This window comes from Patella vulgata, chromosome 5 (assembly GCF_932274485.2).
Source record: "Patella vulgata chromosome 5, xgPatVulg1.2, whole genome shotgun sequence".
Classification (NCBI taxonomy): domain Eukaryota; kingdom Metazoa; phylum Mollusca; class Gastropoda; family Patellidae; genus Patella; species Patella vulgata.
In genome coordinates, this window is record NC_065883.2 from 9,705,494 (window position 1) to 9,729,569 (window position 24,076).

The 24,076-nt window shown below is 34.1% G+C and overlaps 1 protein-coding gene across 1 annotated transcript in view; it reads right to left on the bottom strand.

Moving 5' to 3' along the window:
- LOC126822431 (serine/threonine-protein kinase MRCK alpha) overlaps positions 1-24,076 on the bottom strand; it is a 92,122-nt gene that overhangs the window by 1,035 nt on the left and 67,011 nt on the right. Inside the window, exons 31-40 of the mRNA XM_056100786.1 lie at positions 23,986-24,069; positions 22,969-23,304; positions 21,228-21,332; positions 19,852-19,932; positions 19,071-19,168; positions 18,138-18,225; positions 17,380-17,482; positions 11,331-11,433; positions 10,652-10,772; positions 7,165-7,280 (exon numbers count right to left, since the gene is read on the bottom strand). Coding sequence (XP_055956761.1) covers positions 7,165-7,280; positions 10,652-10,772; positions 11,331-11,433; positions 17,380-17,482; positions 18,138-18,225; positions 19,071-19,168; positions 19,852-19,932; positions 21,228-21,332; positions 22,969-23,304; positions 23,986-24,069 — 1,235 coding nt within the window. The remainder of the gene's footprint in view (positions 1-7,164; positions 7,281-10,651; positions 10,773-11,330; positions 11,434-17,379; positions 17,483-18,137; positions 18,226-19,070; positions 19,169-19,851; positions 19,933-21,227; positions 21,333-22,968; positions 23,305-23,985; positions 24,070-24,076) is intronic.

Genomic DNA, 24,076 nt, shown 5'->3' on the forward strand with positions numbered 1-24,076 from the left:
AAATCAACAAATTAAAATCAATGAATTTTAACAAAAACAATGCTTGCCTTAAGATATTACATGTATAAGTCACAAAGTTGTAGAAGAGCGAGAGAAAATGACATCGGTTGTTTTTACATTTACAAAAGAAAGCATAATATTAATAAAGAAAAGATACATGAAATGATGAATTGTATGAACCTCTTTAATTTACATCCAAATAATTCAGGTCAGAATAACAGATGATTTGTTTTCAATTTACTATTTCCATTTATACTACTGAATAATTTTAGTTTTGTTTTTCACTTTAATGTTAAAACAATTCGCTATATGAAGGAGAGAGAAATGTGGTTTAATGTCCCCTCGACACAAACTAGGTCATTTCAGGACTAACATATGGTTTAATTTTATTTCCATAATTTGGTTGCGCGTAGCGGTCTTTAGCAGTGGGAGGAAACCGGAGGACCCGGAGAAAACCCACCAGGTTGGACAGGCGACCCTACTCCTGGTCACGTACAACCAGGGAATAATCCGCTATATGAAAGGCTTCGCTATAATGGTGTTGTTGGGGTTACTCAACAACATCCTGCCAGATCAACTCAATTCAACACGTTATTTTGACCTGAATTAAACCGATTTGACGAAACACAAACAATGAGCAAAAGAAGTGCTAATTGTGAAAATGAAATTAATAATTGCATGTTTTTAAAATTCAGACAATTGTGATTTTTTTAAATTAAAAATGCAGAAAGTTGGTTAATAAATGTTAATTGTTGCACAAACCAATAAAAAAAAAAAGAAGATTATAAAGCCTGAATAATTCTGAATTATGATTAGTTAGAAATATCTCTAACCTACGGCAATTAATATAAAATGCGATAATTCGTTGCTAATGAAATTACCCAAATAAAAATATTTTAAAATTAATCTTTATGACACTGATTAAAATAATAGTTAATTAATAGAAATAGGTGTTGAGGCCAAACGATGAGATATTCGTAGCTAATAAAATAACCAAAATAAAAATATTTTATAATAAATCTTTAGGACATAGATTAGAATTATAGTTAACAAATAGAAATTGGTATTGAGGCCAAACGAAATGATATTCGTAGCTAATGAAATTACACAAATAAAATGATTTTCTAAAAAAATATTTACGACACAGATTGGAATAATAGTTTAATAAATAGAAACTACATTTACACAAGAAATAAAAGCCACGACACGACACAACATGACACAAAAAATACAACAAAGTTTAAACTGAAATAAAGCATGGCTGATTGCAATGGATTAGGTCTGATTTCCGCAATGGAAATGTATATTGATTATAGAATCAACGAGAATTTTGGGGGGATATGGGGAGAGCCCCCCACCTCCCTACCTGACCTTAAATACAACACTGCTGATTGGTTAAGAAATAAAATAAAAATATTCAATAACATTCAAACATTACAATATTCATAGTTATTACAAATTTTACAATATAAAATAAAAAGTATTAATAGTTTTCAAGCTAACTGAAAATAAAAAATATTAATCCAGCTAATATAAAGAAATAAAATTGTGGCACTGTGCGTTACAACAGAGGAACAGTTATCGCAATTTGGATTATTTGGAACTAAAATTTCTGGTAAGGCTGCAAAGATGTGCATGGTGATGTTAATATTTGTACATCATTCCTACGACCTCAGTTTATAAGATTAGTACTGTCATCACACAAGTTTGTTTTTCACTGAGTTACTCCCCCTTGTCACCGAATTGATGAGCATAACAACAATATTATCATTGATGTTGAGAAGGATAATGATATTGTTATTGATGAGCATGATGACGATATTATCATTATTATTTATGACGATGATGATGATGGCATTACTATTATTGTTGATATTAAAATTATTGATGATGAGGAGAATAATGACATTAGTATTATTGATGGTGATGACATATCTATTATTGATGATGATGATATTAATATTATTGATAAGGAGAATGATGACATTAGTATTATTGATTGTGATGACATATATATCTATTATCGATGATGATGATGATGATATTATTGATGAGGTTGATAATGATATACTATCAATGATATGGATGATACTATTATTGATGATATTATTGATGATGATGATGACATCTATTATTCATGGTGATGATGATGTTATTGATGATGTTGATATTATTGATGATGATGATGACATCTATTATTCATGGTGATGATGATATTATTGATGATGTTGATGACATATCTATTATTGATGACGATATTTTTGATGATGGTGATGATATTATTGATGATGGTGATGATGATATCATTGATGATGTTGATGACATATCTATTATTGATGGCGATGATATTATTGATGATGATGATGATGATATCAATAATGATCAATCATAAACTAAAACTGAAATAGTTTTATGATATATGCGAAATGATCACAGCAAGATTTAGCTACTCAAAGCGATAGATAAAAATATCGCAAAAAGCTAAAATTCATTTATTTTTTAGAAACTAATTTTTGAGTTATTTGAATACAGCTTTTTACTACACCTACAGGAAAATTATTGAGTTATTAAAAAAAAAAAAAAGAAAAAAAAAGCAACTACAACAAATTTTATTTTAATTTTTAGATATCTTTAATTCCTTATTCTCTATTTTGATTTGATAATAAAATTAAAAGCTCTATAAATAGCTATAAATATCAGGACCCTTCTTCATGAAAACTTAAAACTAAAATATTTTTAGGAAGTGGCATTTTCATTGGTCGTGGGTTAAAACCATACAACAAATTTCAGCTCTAAACCAATGAAAAGGCGGCTTTATAAATAAAATCTAGTTGATGTTTTCCTGACTAAGGGTCCGTTTCTAAGAGATCTAAAACCAGAAGCTTATAATATCTCGAATTGTTTTTATCATACCCTGTAAGATTATCCATCACCAAGTAGTTCATATTATCAACAGTTTGTTTCTCGAACACTGTCCATAGTTCTTTCTTTTCCTTTAACTTCATTTTCATTATCAACCTTTTATTTGAAAATATTTTTGGTTTTTAAATTTTATGAATGCCTCAAAAAGAGAAATAAATTATGCTCCCTGGACGTAATTTATCACATATTAAATTTTGAATACAGTCAGTCATGAAGAATCAGGCACTGTAACCTGAGTATCATTTAATCTTGTGTATCTAGCACTAATTTCTTTAACATTCGTTTAATATCAAATCTGTGTTTAAAAATTTGTAAAAATCGTTTTAAAATCACCAAAATTCATCCAATTTGTACTTGTGTCTAGTTTAAAGCTGACCATTCAATTTTGATAATGAGTGTTCAATTTTTTTGATCACTGTTAAAAAATAAATAACCCAATTGATTATTTATTTATTATGATTAATTTTTTAACAGTGGTCAGCAAATTAAATACTTGTAAATTGGACACTCATTATCCAAATTAATCAGTCAGTATTAAACTGGACACAAGTACAAATTAGATGATTTTGGGTGATTTTAATTGATTTGATATTAAACGAATATGAAAGATATTAGTGCTAGATACACAAGATTAAATGATATCCAGGTTACAGTGAGCTAAAGTTTGATTGTTGATAATCCTAATATAGATTCTCTTTCAGATTCAAATCAAATAGAGATTTCTTTTCAGTATCTTGATGAACTCGTAAATGGCTGCAAGGTTAAAAACAAACTGGCGCTTACTTAACATCCTCCTTTTCTTCACCAATCGGGATTATAAGATGAGTATACGCCATCCAGTGTGCTGTGAGGGAAATTTTGCCTGGACAGTGGAACTACGGTCTAGTCTTAGTGAGCCAGCATCACACCAAGCTGTACTAATAAATAGTAAGTGCAGGAGGACTGCACCATACACAAATATACAAGACAAATCTACGGACAAGACTGTATAGAGACATCAGAAACGTGAGAGAGAGAGAAATGGTGTTTAACGTCCACTCGAAACAAACTAGGTCATTTCGGGACTAACACATGGTTCAATTTTATTTCAATAATTCGCTTGCACGTAGGGGTCTTTAGGAGTGGGAGGAAACTGAAGGACCCGGAGAAAACCCACGAGGTTGGACATGCAACCCTACTTCTTGTCACGTACAACCGGGGAATCGAAACCCCGCCAGTTGACTCATTGACAGACCGTATGATACAGCGCGCGCCATCAGAAACGTACACATTAGAATGGATTCGGGGGCTATACATAAGAGTCCACTGGTACAGTCACTGGCCTAAAGTAAAACCGACTTCATCGAAAATGAAATGAAATGTGGTTTAACGTCCTACTGTTTTGCTCCAAACTGGGCTAATGAAGACGGTTGATTTAGAATCTGAATCCGGAAGCTAGATTAGGATTTACTACAATCAACCAGGAGCTTTATTCACGAAAAATAAAATACTTGAAAGATTAAGACTATTGATTGGCTTAAAGTTAAAATCTTCGTACAAATTTTAGATATCAGCCAATGAAAAGCCTATATTTTTCAAATATTTTGAGTTCAAGTTTTTTGGGGAATATGGTACCTGGCTGTTATTAAATGTTCGGCCTTTCAGACAGGAACAAAAAATTATATTATGAAAATAAATTCTTACAGAAACAATCCAAATTTGATAGCCGTTCCTCACATTTTTAGAAAACATCGACAAAAGCTTGGGGTGGGGGGTACAAAATACAACACCTTAAGGTAGGTAGAAATAATAATAATAAAAAAAAAGAAATATAATTGGTGGCATGCTAAATATATTTGTAATAATAAGCTACCCCTGGCTAGCTCTTGGAAGGATCATATGTGGGTAATGACCAACAACTGCCACTGGAATTATAACTTGATGCCTGAAATAATTTGGGTTTGTTGAAGTCTGCGGTTAAAAATACTCTTGACTCAAAGGACAAACAAACTACATCTAATTTTATATGTTCAGTATTTAGATCTTCAGTCTTAGAAATGGAAGTAAATAAAGCTCTACTTCCAAGGCTTTAAAGTTAAGGTCTCTGGCCATTATTTGAAGAATTCTGTATCCCTTGTAAACTACAGAGAGAGAGAGAGAGAGAAATGGGGTTTAACGTCCACTCAACACAAACTAGGTCATTTCGGGACTAACATATGGTTCAATTTTATTTCCATAATTTGCTTGCGCGTAGGGGTCTTTAGCAGTGGGAGGAAACCGGAGAAAACCCACGAGGTTGGACAGGGGCGACCCTACTCCTTGTCACGTACAACCGGGGATTCGAAACCACGCCAACTGACTCAATGACAGACTTTATGATACAGCGCGCACATGCTAACAATTCAGCCATCCCCCACCCCCAACCCCCCCGGAACTAGAGTATTTTGAATCTCTAATAGGAATATCGGTCCAAAACTGGTTAAATTAAATTCAGTATTAACAAAAGATAAAATGAATTAACATTTGTCAACATTCGGAATCCACTGCCATGTATGTTTTTCACAGAAACCTTAGGATGTGAAAAATTTTATTTATTTTTTTCAGAAAAATGCAAATGGCAAACAGAGACTTTAACTTCCGCGATCGAGCACATAGTTAAATCGAGCCAAGGCTTTATACAAATAAAAGTACTGGAATGGGGTTTAATGTCCCGTTAACATATAATACTTAAATCCTATTGAGAATAACATAGGGAGATAATTTGCCCAGATTGACGCATTCCGCTGATTGTCATTTCTTCAAAACCAAATTATAAAGAGATCATATTTTTACAGAAGCACAGACAGCATCATCCAGATTGTCATTTTTTATAAATCAAACTCGTAACGGATCATACCTTTACCAATTTTTACGAGTCAGAGAGGCATTGTCACTATGTAGTAATTTTACGATTTTGAGCCACGTCACAGTGGCACACAAAAGAGAGAGAGAGAGAGAGAGAGAGAGAGAGAGATGGGGTTTAACGTCCACTTGACACAAACTAGGTCATTTCAGGACTAACACATGGTTCAATTTTATTTCAATAATTTGCTTTCACGTAGGGTCTTTAGCATTGGGAGAAAACCCGAGGACTCGGAGAAAACCCACGACTCTACTTTTTGTCACGTACAACCGGGGAATCGAAACCACAGCAGTTAACTCAATGACAGACCTTATGATACACAAAGGCTACAATGCCTAGTATAGTATAAATGCCCTCCGTACTGCACCACTGAGTTTCTCGGCCAATGCAGGGATCAAACACACCACCTCCAGGCTAGTGAGCCAGCGTCTTACCCACTTAGCCACCGTGGCTCTAGTGTAGTATAAGTATACTAGTAGATATATTTGTGGTATTTAGTCTGAGAAGCGAAAGAGTTTGGTAGTATATTGGTATTATATATAATATGGACTGTATGAATGATAAATATAATGATTGCATAAAATTAAAACATTCCAATCAATTCTATATTTTCAAATAAAAAGCAAAAAAGAAAATTCAACCTTTTTCATCATTCAAACTTTTTTTTTGAAATCAAAAACTTATTAAATTTTCTCCATGCAAACAGATATTGGAATTCTATAACCAAATATAATTGAAAATTTCAATATTTTTTTTCATCGTTCAATTTATTTTATTGAAATCAAAAACTATTCAATTTTCTCCATGCAAACAGGTATTAGAATTAATTCTATGACAAGGAGATGAAGAATAATAAGCTAAAATTTCAATATTTATCATTCAAAATGAATTATCTTAATGCAAATCGATATTAGAAATCTATGACAAGGGAAAGACAATCTGATTAAAACACAGATCCAATATTTCGTTTCGTTTTTATAGTTCAAAATTTCACTTTACTTGTCTTTAATACACTTGGATCTGGACGAGTTGTTATCATTGACGTGTTCTCAATGGTGTGAGAGATTAGCCAATGAAACGGTCTGTTACGGCGAGCTTTAGGCATGTTTTGCAAGGAACTGTGGGTAATCCACTAGTAACATTAATGCTGATTGGTTAATCAAATGTCTGACGTCATGACTCACTTGCCGCTCGTATGACCTCTGACGTGATCTATCGCTACAACCGGTCAGATCTTCATTTAGTGGAGGACATTGATAGTATAAAAAAACGAAACGAAATATAGATCTGTATTTTAATCAGATTGACTAAATGATGAATAAATAATTTCAAGGGTAAAATTGAACAGGTATATACGTTACCTCAAAGACATCTCTATCGGAACTAGATTCATATGGTAATCCTGGTGTTCCATGTGGCATACTCCGTATACTGGAACTCCCGGATCCTGGTCGACCTCCATCACGACTAGCATTACCTACAACAAATAACATCAAATATGCATAAATTGTGTGGCTCTACCGATTTGGCCCCAATTCATCTGGAACTGGTGGGTCAAGATTTTAGGGACTATTCATAGTCAACGATCTACAGAGAAAACAAGTTATCTCTATATATACATCATAAACACCTAAAAAAAAAATCTACAAATTCAGCGAAATTATGAATGAAATCATCAAAAAAAAACCCAAATATATAACAGTTTCACTTTTCATTCTGGGCCCACAACTTGAATCCATTAAATAATGTGCTGATAAATTGTAGCAAACAAAGTCATTTTTGGAGATGATATCATTATCCGGCTATGAATGAAATAAAGTAAAGTATATTTAAATTTGTTCCGTCCTTCAGTCCCAGTCTTTTTTTTTTTTTTTGTTCAAGAGAAAGAGGGAGAAAAATGGGGTTTAACGTCCTACTCCTATAGGACTGCCAGGGGATCTTTTACGTGCATTCCAATATATACACGGGACCTTGGTTTTTCGTTTCATCCGAAGGACTAGACAGCTGTCCTTGTCGGGCCCTCCGATCTGGACTCTATGACAGACCTTGTGTTCCAAGGTGCATGCGTTAACCATTCGGCAACCCAACCCCCTTCTTTTTTAACTATTCAAATATATATAGGAAACTTTGTACACACATTAAACTACTGTATATAACAGTAGTTGTATCTATTTTTGCTAATTAAATTTCAAGAGAGAGAGAGAGAAATGGGGTTTAACGTTCACTCAACACAAACTAGGTCATTTCGGGACTAACATATGGTTTAATTTCATTTCAATAATTTGCTTGCGCGTAGGGGTCTTTAGCAGTGGGAGGAAACCGGAGGCAACCCTACTCCTTGTCACGCACAACCGGGGATTCGAAACCACGCCAGTTGACTCAATGACAGGCCGTATGATACAGCACGTACGTGCTAACCATTCGGCCACCCAACCCCCCTAATTAAATTTCAACATTTCTTGAAGATTCAAAAGTGTTAAAGTAACCACAGCTAATTATTTTGATATTTTATTTTCTGGTTGCCATTAATACAACTAATAAATTTCATTCCTATCTGACTAACTAATATCTTTTGTGTTTCCATGGAAACAAATTTGAGTTTGATTTTATTATCACATTTAAATGTTTTAAATTTTCTAGCATACAAATTTTTTGTCAGGTCCTGATTGCAACATGATTCGCAGGTTGAGAAACAATCACACTTTACACACTTGGTACAAATTACAGGCAGACTAGAAATATCAAATGATGCAGCATGAATGTAACACATCAAAATGATACGAAGGTTTTCTTCAGTTCCTTAAAGAGAAATTGTTTCTTAAAAACTCTGATCGCTACAAACTTGGGATATTGTGAAAATTGAATCTCTGATTTTCTGAAAGGAATATCAAGCCAAAAATTCTGTTCTTTATATACTACACAGATATGATGAAATTTAAATTTTGCAACACTTTGCATCCTCTGTACATGTTGGGTAAAACATTTTGAAGGGATTCTTTTTAATCCAATTGAATTTTAAGCCAGGAGATTCTTTATGGCTGTTAAAGAATCAATTTGCATACATTTTAGTGCGGAATGACCCATGAAAAATCTGACATTCTCCGAAAAATACACAGGATTATTGACTTTAATAAATAATTGTTCCATAATGCAATGATAGCAAGACAAATGATTTGAAAACTGATGTGCAATTCAATGAAATGATGGTTTTTACTTTATTTTAAAATTAAAATGAAATTTTGTTTATTTCACTTGGTCAAATTAGAAATGACATTAGGTTTATTTCAATTTCACTTGGTCGAGTTAGAAATGACATTTTGTTTGTTTCACATTTGGTGTGTTTCACTTGGTTGATCAGTTAGAAATGACATATTTCATTGGTTAGAAATGACATTAGGTGTATTTCAATTGGTTGATTAGTTAGAAATGTATTTAAATTTAAAACAATTTAACATCAAAACATAAATGTGCATGAATAATGATTAGAACAAACGATTTAATGACATCATTCTCATTTAACGCTTTAGCACCTGGTACATGTAAACACTGACTAATTTGGATCCCTTGACGGACTGGGAACCTCTGGGCTCTCAGACCAAATGGTTTCTTTGGACCCCCATTGCAGTGAAGAAAACGTGACTTGACGAGAAAACGAAACAAGCATCCCACTCATATATCATTTCTCTCCTGGGATATAGGCCATTATATTTTCCAGTGGATGTAATGATTTTATTTTGAAAAAAACCCCAAAAAAACTGTATCAATTCTTTTTTTCTAATCGGTGCTCATGGGTCCCTGACCCATCCAAGGCCCAGTCCACCCCGGCTCTTTGACACAGAACTTTGTGGCTCATTTTCAGCTCTCAAGACCACCTCAAAACACCCAGGTCACAGAACTAGTATGTATATAGTCCTTAATTAGTTCCCAGCTATTCATGTGACTTGCATGGTTTGATGAACTAGAGGGAATTCCAGATGCTAAATAGTTCCCAGTGGTTTATGTGACTTGGGCGGTATAAAGCTCCAGCGATTAATGTGACTTAGGTGGTTTGATGAACTAGGGGGAGTTCCAGATGCTTAATAGTTCCCAGCAGATCATGTGACTAGGGTGGTTTGATGCTCCAGCGATTAATGTGACTTGGAAAGTTTGATGCGCTAGAGGGAGTTCCAGATGCTAATTAGTTCCATGTGACTCGGGTGGTTTGATGCCCTAGCGGGAGTTCCAGATGCTAATTAGTTCCATGTGACTCGGGTGGTTTGATGCCCTAGCGGGAGTTCCAGATGCTAATTAGTTCCATGTGACTCGGGTGGTTTGATGCCCTAGCGGGAGTTCCAGATGCTAAATAGTTCCCAGAAATTCATGTGACTCAGGTGGTTTGATGCACAACAGGGAGTTTCAGATGCTAAAGTGTTAAGCAAGCTATGACAAACTGCATACACACAACGGAATACATATTTGTGCATATGTCAAAAATATAAACAAAAAACTCAGGGTCGTAAGTACGGTGTTAAATAAATCTCAATGTATTTATTATATTTTAAGGTTAAAATTTATTGCATGTAATCTGATTAGACTGATAGGTAGGCCAATCTGACTGTCAGTCAGTCAATGAGAGTCCAGGCCCTAAGTTCACAAGGCATTCTCAGACCTAAGTTAAGAATTTACTCAAAATTGTTAGCCTTATTTTAACTAAAATATAAAACTTTTGTTGTTTTAATGTATCATATACATCAATATACGACAACATTTGCAAAGTTTTGTGTTTCTGGATCAAAGATATTTCTCATAAACAGTGCTTACGACCCTGAGATTGTGTTAGGTAATTATCTAAACTAAATAATTATATACCATTATATGCCATGCTAACTGGTCGACTACCTCGTAGCTGAGCTTCATGGATTGATTTTAAATGGGGCTGAAATAAACTCTTCATTCTTAATTCTTCCGTCGTTCCTCGTCCTTCCTGGGCCTGAAGAAAAATATTACAACCTTAGCCTTGTCTGTAAAACTAAATATTGAATATAACAGAAAGAAACAAAGTAGAATTAAATGAAATGGGGTTTATTATCTTGCTATTCTGAATCTACCAGGCTAATGCAGTTTGGTATACGTCACACAGTGTGCTATGAGGGAAATTTTGCCTGGACATTGGCTTACTGTTATATGAGTTCCAACTGTTAAGGGTCCTTCCATGCGCATGTAAGTGTGTAAATCAGACCTCGGTTTTTCTCCCATCCAAACAGCTAGACACTTTTCCTTGTTACTGACACGGGGGGAAACCATGCTGGAAAATCAAGAGGAAGTTTCTCATCCAACACCAGGAGAAAACCCCATATCACCTGGTCCTTGTTAGGCCAAAAAAAAAAGGGTTCTGTTTCCTGTAACAGATGGAAAATAGGGTAGGGTCGGTAGGAAACCGGAGGACCTGGAGAAAACCCATGAGGTTGGACAGGCGACCCTACTCCTTGTCACTACAACCAGGGAATCGAAACCACGCCAGAGCCCCCTTCAAAGTAGTAAACCTTACCTTAGGCAAGTCTATTAAAACTTGCATGCTTTGATCGGGTCCCATATGAGCCACATGGCTAAAATTGATAGGTGAGGATATTAACCGAGATCGACGATCAGGACTGAAAATATTCAATAAAATAAAAAATTATCAAAACCTATGGTAAAACAAATAAAATATTCCTTTGTATCTGAAATAAATCTAATTTTTTCCTGCTCTTTGCGTTAGTGTTTTAATTTAAAAAATTTCTAAAGATGCAAAAATTTAATTATTCATGTTTTTTTTTACACTAGTAACTATTATTACATGCGTTAAAGGACCTTGATCCCTTTAATTTAGGTGATAAAATGTGTAGAATGAACAATAACACAATTGTCATGGAATACAATCACTGTTCTGGATTGGCTTCCGATACTTGAGCTTTTGAATGAGTGTGTCTATTCTTCCCGTTCAATCAAATCTATTACAAGTACAGCAACATGACAGCCCTTTGTTTAATCTGGGCCTGGGGTCTCCGTAAAACTTTGGACAGTGATTTAAGGTATTAAAAACGGTGAAAGTATTGTTTGTCTCCATACAGTATTGTTTACATTGTATCAATGTTGATTACCTGGCTTGTCACGCAATTAGTTTTCTGCAATATTCTGCTATGCACTATGCAATTGGGCATAATAAAATCGTGAGTCATGACGTAACGTTATGTAAACATATTTGGTCTAATGTGGAGCTATGTTTAAAGTGTAATCATTAATCAAATTGTTACGCAGTTAGCTATTGATTGTTAATCGGACTATTGACCAGTCATAATTTGAAACAGAAATTTGCTTCCATTAAAGCAGTGTTTAGTGGGATTAGCTCTAATCAAAAAAAACACTGCGGGGAGTATGTTGCTTTAGATGCGTTCACTTCTACTGAACACAGGACAGTCTTTATCAAATCTACACTTTTATTTTTCACCCAAATCAAAATCGTCATTTCCTTAAAAATTTGTCAGAATGGACAAAATAAAAAATGCATTTCTAAAATTACTTATTTGTGTTTTGACATATGAGTAAAGCATTTAAAACAAAAAAATTGCATCTATTCATCAATCTATTTTACAAGCAAATTCAAAATATAAATATCAAAATTTATCGCAAAACAAAATTATAAAAAATAAATTGAAATAAAAACAAATATTAGAAATATGTAAAAGAAATAATTTTACCATGCATTATTAAATAGGTTAAAACACTAAATCTACTGCTATCACAAATTAATATGTTGAATATTTTGGCAGCCACATGTCAACCGCAAACTTTTTTTTCTATTTACGAATTTCATTTGAATACTAACATGCAAAACAGAATGACAGAAACAATGGAGTGTAAATATATCATAGCTTAATGACGTCATTCTTCAGATTTTGAAGTTAGCCTCTTATAGAACAATGTTACTACAAAAAGCTGTGGTGGGAAGGGACCCAACATATTTCAACATTAAACTTTTTCAAATGCTAGCATGCAAAACAAAATGACAGAAACGATTGGGGTGAAAACTAATACATACAATTTTAAGCTTCATGACATCATTCTTCCAGGCTCTTCACTGAAGTTAGCCCCTAATAGAACAGGTGATGACAAAAAGCGGGGTGGGAGAGAGAGAGAGAGAGAGAGAGAGAGAGAGAGAGAGAGAGAGTGAGTTTAACTCCCATGCAACACAAACTAGGTCATTTCGGGATTAACACGTGGTTCAATTTTATTTCATAAGGTCTTTAGCGGTGGGAGAAAACCCACGGGGTTGGACAGGCGACCCTACTCCTTGTCACATACAAGCGGGGAATCGAAACCACGCCAGTTGACTCAATAGCAGACCTTATGATACAGCGTGCACGTGATAACCATTCGGTCATCCAACCTCCGTCTTTGTTGTGAAACCAATGTTATATTATAATTATTTCATACACACACAAATAATTCCAAGATCTTAACATAGGTGGGGGTTTGCAAGCATGATAATTTAACCCTTAATTGAGAGTAGGCAGTGAAAGCAGATATTAAGTAACGCAATTTCACACAAAGACAAGTCGAATTTCGAGACACAGCAGTCTTCTCTCCAAAAAAACAATAAAATCTATAAAGTGCATTCAAATGGACATTTGTGCAAACTAAATGCGTTTTATTTTTGTATGTGACCATTGCTATCATTGCTGTGCAAATTAGAAAGCCATTTCAAATTTCATCATTTCTGAATAAAAGAGCAACCATCCTTCCTAAAGGGCAACTAGTCATCCAAAAGGGCAACCATCCACCCTAAAAGGCAACCATCTACCCTAAAGGGCAACCACTCATCATAAAGGGCAATAATCCGCCCTAAAGGACAACCACCTATTCAAAAAGGCGATCATTCACTCCAAAGGCAATCATCGACCCTAAGGGTAAACCTACCCATTCTGAATAAAAGCGCAACAATCCTTCCTAAAGGGCAACCAATATTCCTAAAGGACAATCATCCACCCCAAAGGGCAACATCCATCCCAAATGACAACCATGTATCCTAAAGGGAGAGAGAGAGAGAAATGGGGTTTAACGTCCACTCGACACAAACTAGGTCATTTCGGGACTAACACATGGTTCAATTTTATTTCAATCATTCGCTTGCGCGTAGGGGTCTTTAGCAGTGGGAGGAAACCGGACCATCCTAAAGGACAACCGTCCATCCTTCATTGATCAGATTCCAAGTCGATAATACAAAAGGAAAAATGAGAACAAACTGAGATTTGAGAGATGTTATCGAGTCGTCTAAAACCCGGAAAAAAAAAAAGCATTTGGCCAACAGTTCAAGGTCTTGTAACAGTAGTATTTTTGTTTTATTGTAAGTAATACATAAGCATTTAATAAGTATTATTTCAAATCCAGCATTGAAAACGGAAATAAATATTCATCTAGACGTACTACAAGTTATGTTAATCACACGGCAAACAGTATGTTAATTCTATTATAACATTCAATATGTCATCATGCAGGTATATCAATTAATACTCTACTATAATCTATAGAACTACACACTAGTGATTAAACTAAAGTTCACACGGTACAAATAATCTAAGTACAGACAAAGCAAAATAAATACAAGTGAGCAAAATGTTCATTGAAGAAAACTAAATTTTTAGTCATTCAAGTGAGCAAAATGTTCATTGAAGAAAACTAAATTTTTAGTCATCCCTCCCATCAAATAATAAATGAAGTTTCTGCTCAATCAACAAGACTATTTCGATTAGGGAAACGCATAAACTTTTAATCAATTTTCAAGGTAAGTATATTTTGCTTTGTCTGTCGATTAATTTACTAAAGAGAGGAAAGTGAAAGTAAGGAGGTATAAAAAGCACAGGCAAAGCACACTAAATATGTATTATATAGTCTGTTTCAAATTTCTTACGGTGGTGGTTTATTTATCTGATTAGGCCCAACATGAGCCACATGACTAAAAGACATGGGGGCGGAGATTTCCCGACTTCGACGATCTGGCCTAGAGAATAGAATTGGGGAGGAAAAACACATTACAATTAACATTCACAACATCTGTATGGATGTAGATTTTTGGGGGGTAGACAGCCAAAAAATGGCTATTTCTTCTTAAGTTTTAGTCAATTTCACTTCTTTTGCTAATGTTAAAAGAGGCATTATCAGGCAATCAGGTAATGTAATTGATTTGAATAGAATTGGGTTTAACATCTTGTCAACATAATACTTTGGCTATTTTGAGACTAACATATGGCAATTTCTATTCAATAGTTATGTGCGCAATGCAAGAGGAAGAAATCTGTCCAGATGGATGAATTTCCACCTCCTCTTATTCATATTCCAAGTGCCAAAATATCATTTTTATAACAGACTTTTGACACAAATAATCATCAAAAATCCAAGATTACCAAAGGTTACAAAAGTGATAGTGCCTCCTTAACATATATACCAAATATGATCAAATGTCTGCTAATTCTGTGATCCAAAAATTATCTACATCCGTGCTCATCTGGACTTAATTATCTATAAAAATATTCGGCCTTTTTCTACTAAATGTTTTTAAATGAAGAGGATATAATGAGGAAGAGATGTGATCTAAATATAGTAGCCAGCCAGAGTTATAAATAAACAATATGGATACTGTACACACAGAAAACATGATTACAATCTACAACATTGAATTAATCAATCAGAAAATCATGTTAATGTTTTATTTTAACTGACAATAAAAGATGCATTATGCAAGAGTTAAATTTGCTTATTGTAAATTTTTTTTGGGCTTCAAATGTTATACTTATTTAATCAATTGGAAAATTCTTATTTATATTTTGTTTTAATACTTAGTAAATGTTGTATTTAAGTTATAATATTTTATCAATAATTATCATGAATATTATGATAATGCATTGAATAGAGAAGTCAAATATTGAATAATTAACAGGTGATTGCTCTAGTTTAGTCCAACAAATCAATTTATAGAGAGATAGATAAATGGGGTTTAACGTCCACTTGACCCAAACTAGGCCATTTCGGGACTAACATATGGTGCAATTCTATTTCATTAATTCACTTGTGCATAGGGGTCTTTAGCAGTAGGAGGAAAACGGAGGACTTGGAGAAAACCCAGGAAGTTGGACAGACGACCCTACTCCTTGTCACGTACAAGCGGGGATTGGAAACCACCCCACTTGACTCAATGACAGACCTTGTGATGCAACTCGCACTTTCTAACCATTCGGCCATCCACCCCTAAAAATTATTTAATATCTAACATTTAAATACAGATATGATTTTATCCTTTAATAATGGTGTAAAATTATTTCAAATAATGTACGGACAACGTGCCAATCGAACATTATTTATACTAGTCGAAATATTGGACTCGTATGAAGATTTCATTGAAATGCATGTGCACGAGAGTGTCTATATTTTATGTTAATTTATAACAATCTTAACAGTAAGTAATAAATCATACGATGCAAAGAAATTAGTCTTGCTGTACTATTCTATTCAAAATAAATATAAAGCTTATTGGTCAAAAATTCAATCAAATATTTTCGGATTTTGCAAATAATTTTTGCTTTCATTCAAGTCTAAACCTACAAGATTCTTTGTTTCTCATGCTTTAAAATGCAAAATCATAATACTATAAATCATAAAGAGTCAATCTAAAATCCATTGAAATTGTGATGCGATCTAAAAGAGAGTTGCTTCCATTTCAAGAAATTCATGCACATCAAAGATTCTTAAATATACACTCACTTAATTTTTACTTTTATAGTAAAATAATTTTTTTTTATCTGTTTTAAGTGTCAATATTTTGTAATCATAAATAAAGAATATACATTACAGGCCTGGGTCATTAATTAGAAAATTTTTAATTCCTTAAAGTCACTGATACTGATAAAAGTATAATTTTGACAATGTCCAATTTTTCATTGCTAAAATCCTAAAAACATATTCAAATTGATTATTTAACTTTGAATTAGGAAAATAAAATAAAGGTTCCATTCAATCGGAATAAAGAGAGAGAGAAATGAGGTTTAAAGTCCACTTGACACCCACCAACTAAGTAATTTCGGGACTAACATACTGTTTAATTTATTACAATAATTCACTTGTTTGTAGGGATCTTTAGCGGTGGGGGACCCTATTCCTTGTCACTTATCAGCCGGGAATTGAAACCACACCACTTTACTCAATGACAGACCTTTTGATTCAATGCGCATGATTTAACCATTCGGCCAACAAAACCCCCCAATTAGAATAAAAAAGAAATTTTTTGCAGAGGATGTCAGAATGTTGCAAAATTTTTAATTAATCAACAGAATTGAACCATTTTTGAACTGATATTGCTTTCTGAGATTCAACTAGGATTAACAGCCCTTTAAATAACTATCAGTGACGTTAAGGATTTTAAATTTTCATGATTAAAAGTTAAAAGTCCCAGCCAAATGCCTTTATTCAACAGAGAGAAGAAACTGTACATATATAAATATTTCTACTATGAATATTTTGTTACTAGCCAATAAAATAAGAAGATGGAGGTTGGTTAATATACCCACCCTTTACTACTTCTATCTTCTTCTCGAGATTTAAACGAGAATCTACGTTTATTACGACTACTCTTCATCTTGAATAATTCAGCTATTAATAACCTTTCCTCTTCTGTAAAATATAATCAACAACAAATAGTTAATCACAACACAAAATTAACCACCAACAATGGCTAAACTGTGGAAAAACAAAAGCAGCTATGGTTGATATAAAAAAAAATCACATTATTTTGCAATAATTAATCAGTTGAAATTAGCCATGACCAACAGCTAAATTGTGAATATATACTGCCTTCTATATTAAAATCTGGCAATATTTACAATACTTATCAGAACGTGAAATTAACCACGACTAACTGCTAAACTGTGAATGTATATTAGCTTCTATAATAAAACCTGGCATTATTTACAATATTTATCAGAAAGTGAAATTAACCATGACAGAAAAACAGTGGAAAAAAACTGAAGCAGATAACGGCTTCTATAATAAAATCAAATATTATTTGCTGTTGCATATGACGTAGATGCTCCCAATGTTCGTGTTATTAATCTTCTATACCAAATCTTATTCCAATAAGAATATCAGTGGTGATTGTATTAAAATTCATTCAGCCTGTATTGGAAATAGAAATCGAGACAGCCTAGTTGTAAATAGAATTTCTTCTGTGGATATATATGATCAACTTCATGTTTAGATGAGTTTTGTATAATTTCCAGAGTAAAAACCTCAAGCCACACCCAACACATTTGGAGATGTTGATACTTACGTGCATAGAAGTTTTTCATATAAAGAATATGGTGGGACTCTGGTAAATTCATCAAACAAAGAGCACCATCACGACACAGAGGGCGTGTCTGAAAAATAGAAAGGTAGGGAATGAAATCAACTGAAAACAAGAGAGAAATGGGGTTTAACGTCGACTTGACACAAACTAGGTCATTTCAGGACTAACATACGTTTTTTTTTAAAAAATTTTATTTCAATAATTCGCTTGCGTGTAGGGGTCTTTAGCAGTGGGAGGAAACTGGAGGACCCTGAGAAAACCCACGAGGTTGGACAGGCAACCCTACTCCTTATCACATACAACTAGGGAATCAAAACCACGCCAGTTGTCTCAATGACAGACCTTATGATACAACGCAAAAACACGAACCATTCGGCCATTACAATAATAAGCTGATGTGTGTACAAAGTTAATAATAAACATATCTTGAGCAGTTTATGAGATTTGCTAGGTAAGTAAAGCAGATGGGAATCCATTTAAATATCTCCCCTTTAACTGCGTTAGATGTAGGTTAATAACAAATATAAATCACAAACAGATGAGAGAGAGAGAGAGAGAAATGGAGTTTAACATCCACTCGACACAAACTAGGTCATTTCGGGACTAACATATGGTTTAATTTTATTTACATAATTCGCTTGCGCGTACAGGTCTTTAGCAGTGGGAGGAAACCGGAGGACCCAGAGAAAACCCACGAGGTTGGAACTAACAGATGAAATAAAACTTGTGTTTGTTAGGCAAACGAATATATATTGACTGGCATCTCATAGGTACAACTTTATTATAAAAGTCATGACATTTGAATGTTTTGCCATTTTAAAAGAATTTTCTGTGAAGTAAATAAATTCCATTTATCCCCAGGAATTTATCTATAAAATAAAATAGAAAGTATGATAATAAAAAAATAAATCCAACCTTTTTCAGGCAGAGTGTCTGAATCCATTCTGCACTTCTGGCATCGAAAATGAAGACAGAATTCTCGGAGTAACAGGCAAGAAAAGGCTCATTGTAGGCTAAAAAATAAAAAATATAAAAAATGACAAATCAAACACTTAAAATAATAACAAATTGTTGGCTATAAGCAACACCCATTTTATTTTTATTCTCGGTCATCTCCAATTGGGGAGAAGTATCAAAATGTTCAAAGATTAAAGATCATTTTAATTTTATACCTTGTGTATCACTTTATCCTTGTGTATCATTTTAATGTGGTATGGCCAAAGCAATTTTACTTACTATATCTCTTGAGTTTTTTTTGTTTTTTTTTTTAAAATCTAAATTACATGGTTGCTATTTTTTAAAACATTTAAAGTTTTGAAATTATAAGCAAAGCATTGTTAAAAAAACCTGGAAGAACTAAATATTAAATTATTTTGGTTGAATAGTTGAAATTGTGATGATTAAAATGACCACGACAAATGAAATGAAGTTTAACGTCCTACTGTTCTGCAACAACTGGGCTAATAAAGACGGTCATACGCCATACAGTGACATTTTGCCCGGACAGAGGCACTACTCTTATACTGAATTCCAACTTTCAAGGTGCTTTTACATGCATGCCAACGTATACATGGAACCTTGGTTTTTTGTCCAATCCAAACGACTAGACTAGACCAAATCTGAGACCTAGTTAGCGACCCAGTGTCTTACTCATGGAGATGTCATGGCATTATTTTATATATATATAACTACTTACTGACAGCCTGAACAAGAGCTGGCCACAATAATTCCTGTTTTCTCTTTCTTCTACCACTTTCATCAACATACACACCTAGACCTAAATATACATATATTTACATAAATAAATAAAAAATACGTCCAGGTAAAAAATTCATCACTTTACTTCATTCTGGCATACATTAAATCATAAGCTAGCTTTCTGCCCTCTATAGGTGTCTTCAGATATTTATAATGTATACAAGATATTAATATTTATAACTTCTGTAGCCTTCTGACGTGTAGTCACACACATTAAAATAAGTATATCTTAGCTCATACATAATCTAATTTTTAACTTCTATAGCTGGGCCCTTATTCACGAAAACTTAAACTAAGATACAAACGAAATTTTAAGAAATACTGCAATTCGATTGGCTGACCAGTAAAATCAATTTGCATATATCCAATTTGCATATTGGTCAGCCAATTAAATTGCAGTATTTCTTAAAATTTCGATTGTATCTTAGTTTAAGTTTTCGTGAATAAGGGCCCAGGACTCCTAAGTTAAAACAAGGATATCTGACTGATTTTAAACTTCATCTGGCCCAGAGTTCACAAAGCATTCTCAGACTTTACTCAAAATTGTTCACCTTATTCTAACTAAAATTAGTAAAATATAGCCCTTTATAAAACTTTTGTTGTTTTAATGTATCAAATACATCAATAAGAAACTATGTACAAAGTTTTGTCATAAACAGTGATTGAAAGTTGAATAAATTCTTTGAGAATGCTTTGTGAATTCGGTGCCAGTGCTGTTGTTTTCTGAATTGTTTATTGAAAGTCAAATTAGTTGGTACCACAAGATGGAGTATTGCAGATAAATCAAGAAAGCAATGTTGCAGTGTCTGCAGCACAAGCGGTTGCTTCTTCGGTCACAACCTTCACCTGTTTCCGATAAGATCTTTCAAAACATTTGTTCTGGTATAGGTCTTAAAATGTTTAGGGACACAGCAGTCAAAGGGTTAATTCATATGTATAGGCCGTCCAATGTTCAGTGACTTGGTAGTCAGAAGGTTAAGGCATGTTGCTGTCTAAAGGCTGGGAAACGTTCAGGGCCTCAGCAGTCAAACAGTTATGGCATGTTGTTGTGTATAGGCTGTAAAATGAAATCAAATGAAATGGGGTTTAACGTCCTACTGTTCTTCTCCCAACTGGGCTAATGAAGACGGGCATACGCCATACAGAGTGCTATGAGGGATCAAACACCCGACCTCCAGGCTAGCGAGCCAGCGTCTTAACCACTTAGCCACCGTAACCCCCGTATAGGCTATAAAACATCCACACAACAGTCCAAGGATTAAAGCATGTGTAAAGGCTGTGATGGCATGTATAATAATATATAATTTTACTTACTGTTAAATACAAGTAGATATTCCTTGGATAGTTCAACAGCTAATATAGCATCTATTGTATTACTTGTTATAAACTTTAATCTTTCATCTTCATAATTAATTAAAGCTAAAAATAAAAAAAATATCTTATGTACTAGTGTTGGAGAGAAACAAATGGGGTTTAATGTATCCGGGAGAAAACTGACGAGGTTGAACATACTAGTATTAAGAGCGATAAATAATTGTGACCAAACAGTTGCAGATTTTGAGTCCTGTATTGTACACAGGGCTGTCGGTAATTTTTCACGGTTGATTAGCAGCACTGCTAATCAAAAAGTCCAATTTTGCCAAATTTGATTAGCAAATTTAAAAATTGATTAGCAGTTTTTCAGTTTCAACATAAAACACCTAAATAACAAGATATTACTTTAATTCATAACAAATATGATTAGATTCCATTCTTACTAATCTTAGATTTTTTTAGGACTGCCACAAGTACTTGTGACAGTTTGGGAATGTGATGTAGACATTTAGTTAGGTCTTATGTCTGAAGCCAATTCTTAACAGTGACTTCCGAAGCCCCAATCATTTTAATTGTTATTTTTTGTACGTTAGAAATCTTCGTTAGAAAACAATTTCGTCTGCTTTTTATCGTGTATTGCTTTTTTTGTTCAATCGGGCGCACCTTGATTGACTAGACACGTGATATTTTACAGGAATTTTTACTTTGATTTATCATTTTACAATACGTTAACATTTATTTTTTTATATTTTATTTATAATACGTAGATTATACACTGGATTTATTTCTTTCAAAATATCATATAATTACTTGATGTCTCGCAACGTGGGTGGTACTACTTGATTCCCTGTTTCCGGTTTAATAGTCCCTATTCATAGAGTTATGTCCCTGTATTATATAGTACCGTATAATGAATTGTGTCTGGGTAGTTCGAGAAGAAAATGTCACACGGAGAATTCAGTTTTGTTTATAAAATTTTATTCAACATTTTATACTCGTTGAAATTGTTGAGAAAGCTTTCTAGTCTACAAATGTGGATTATCCTTGTGTCAATATCCAAAATGACAGGCATATTAATGATTCGCAGTTACTGCGAATCAAAAACTTTAGATTTAAATTTTTGATTAGCAACGGACAAAATATGTATCGCAAATTGCGCTGCGATACTGGTTGTCGGCAGCCCTGATTGTACACCAAAGACACTTTATCGCTGTATTCCAGCAACCACATCTCTAAATGATTTTCGGTTTGATATTATGAGCAGAGTATCACACATACGATTTAGATCAACAAGTTCTGACTCCCTCTGGAACAACCCCATGGTTTACATTGGGGTTTAATACCCTCTCAACACAAACTAGGCCATTTCGGGACTAACAAATGGTTCAGTTTTATTTCAATAATTTGCTTGTGTGTAGGGGTCTTTAGAAGTGGGAGTAATCCGGAGGACCTGGAGAAAACCCACAAGATTGGAAAGGTGACCCTAATCCTTATCAAGTACAACTGGGTAACCAAAACCACGCAAGTTGACTCAATGACAGATCTTATGATGCAACGCGCACGCGCTAACCATTCGTCCATCCAACTGTCCGATTCCTGACACAAACAAACTGTCCACAAGTGAAGAAGAGAAGAGAAAACTTGGGGTAAAAATATTTCAAACTCCTGCTTGAATTCTCAATGCTTGTATTTTTCTACGATTTTGAACAACACTAAAAATAAAAAAACGTGTTATACTTACTATACGAAGGAGCATCACCTTGAACACTATGTAAACTAAAACACGATGGATAGCCGACACATAATTTCTCATTAAATATATCTACGTATTGAACAACCCCTGGAACAGGTATATCTTTCAGTTTATAATATTTCTGCCGCGTATTACTCAGATGATATAACTGTATAGTCCTTTTTACCGCGGCACACAAACACGTCACTGTTCCTTGTTTTATTTGTCCGACAGCAAACAGTTGACAACCCTTGGTTTCTGCTATTTTCATTGCTTCGTTATCGCGTGTAGTTGCGGTTGTATCGAGAGCCGATTGGTTGACGATTTTGATATGGCGTTGTTTACCTGCATGGGGAAAGATGGAAATAAAATGTATATTACATACAGTAGTTTACAAATCCAGTGATTTACTGTTTTATCTAATGAGAAAAAGAGAGATGGGGATTAACGTCCACTCCACACAAACTAAATCATTTTTGGACTAACATACATTCAATTTTATTTCAATAATCCACTTGCACGTAGGGGTCTTTAGCAGTAGGAGGAAACTGGAGGACCCAAAGAAAACCCACAAGGTTGGACAGACGGCCCAACTCCTGGGGAATCGAAATCCCACTAGAGAGAGAGACAAAAACTAGGTCATTTCGGGACTAACATATGGTTTAATTTTATTTCAATAGGGGTCTTTAGCAGTGGGAGGAAACAGGAGGACCCAGTGAAAACCCACAAGGTTGGACAGGCGACCCTACTCTTTGTCACGTACAACCAGGGATTCAAAACCACGTCAGTTGACTCAATGACAGGCCTTATGATACAGAACGCATGTGTTAACCACGGGCCCCCCTCCCTTCCCGAAACCACACTTATGGACTCAATGATAGATCTTATGATACAACGCGCACGCATTACCCGTAATGAGATATATGTGTCATTGACTAACATCTCCCTCTTTCTAAAATAAAATTATATAAAACAAAGACAACTTGTTGCCCAATCTTGAATTAGGTACAACACTTGATATCTTACCACTAATAAAGACTACAAGATGTTCTGATGGGACCATTTCTATCTGATAAACTTGTTTCTTTTCACTACTAATACGGATACATTCTAAAAA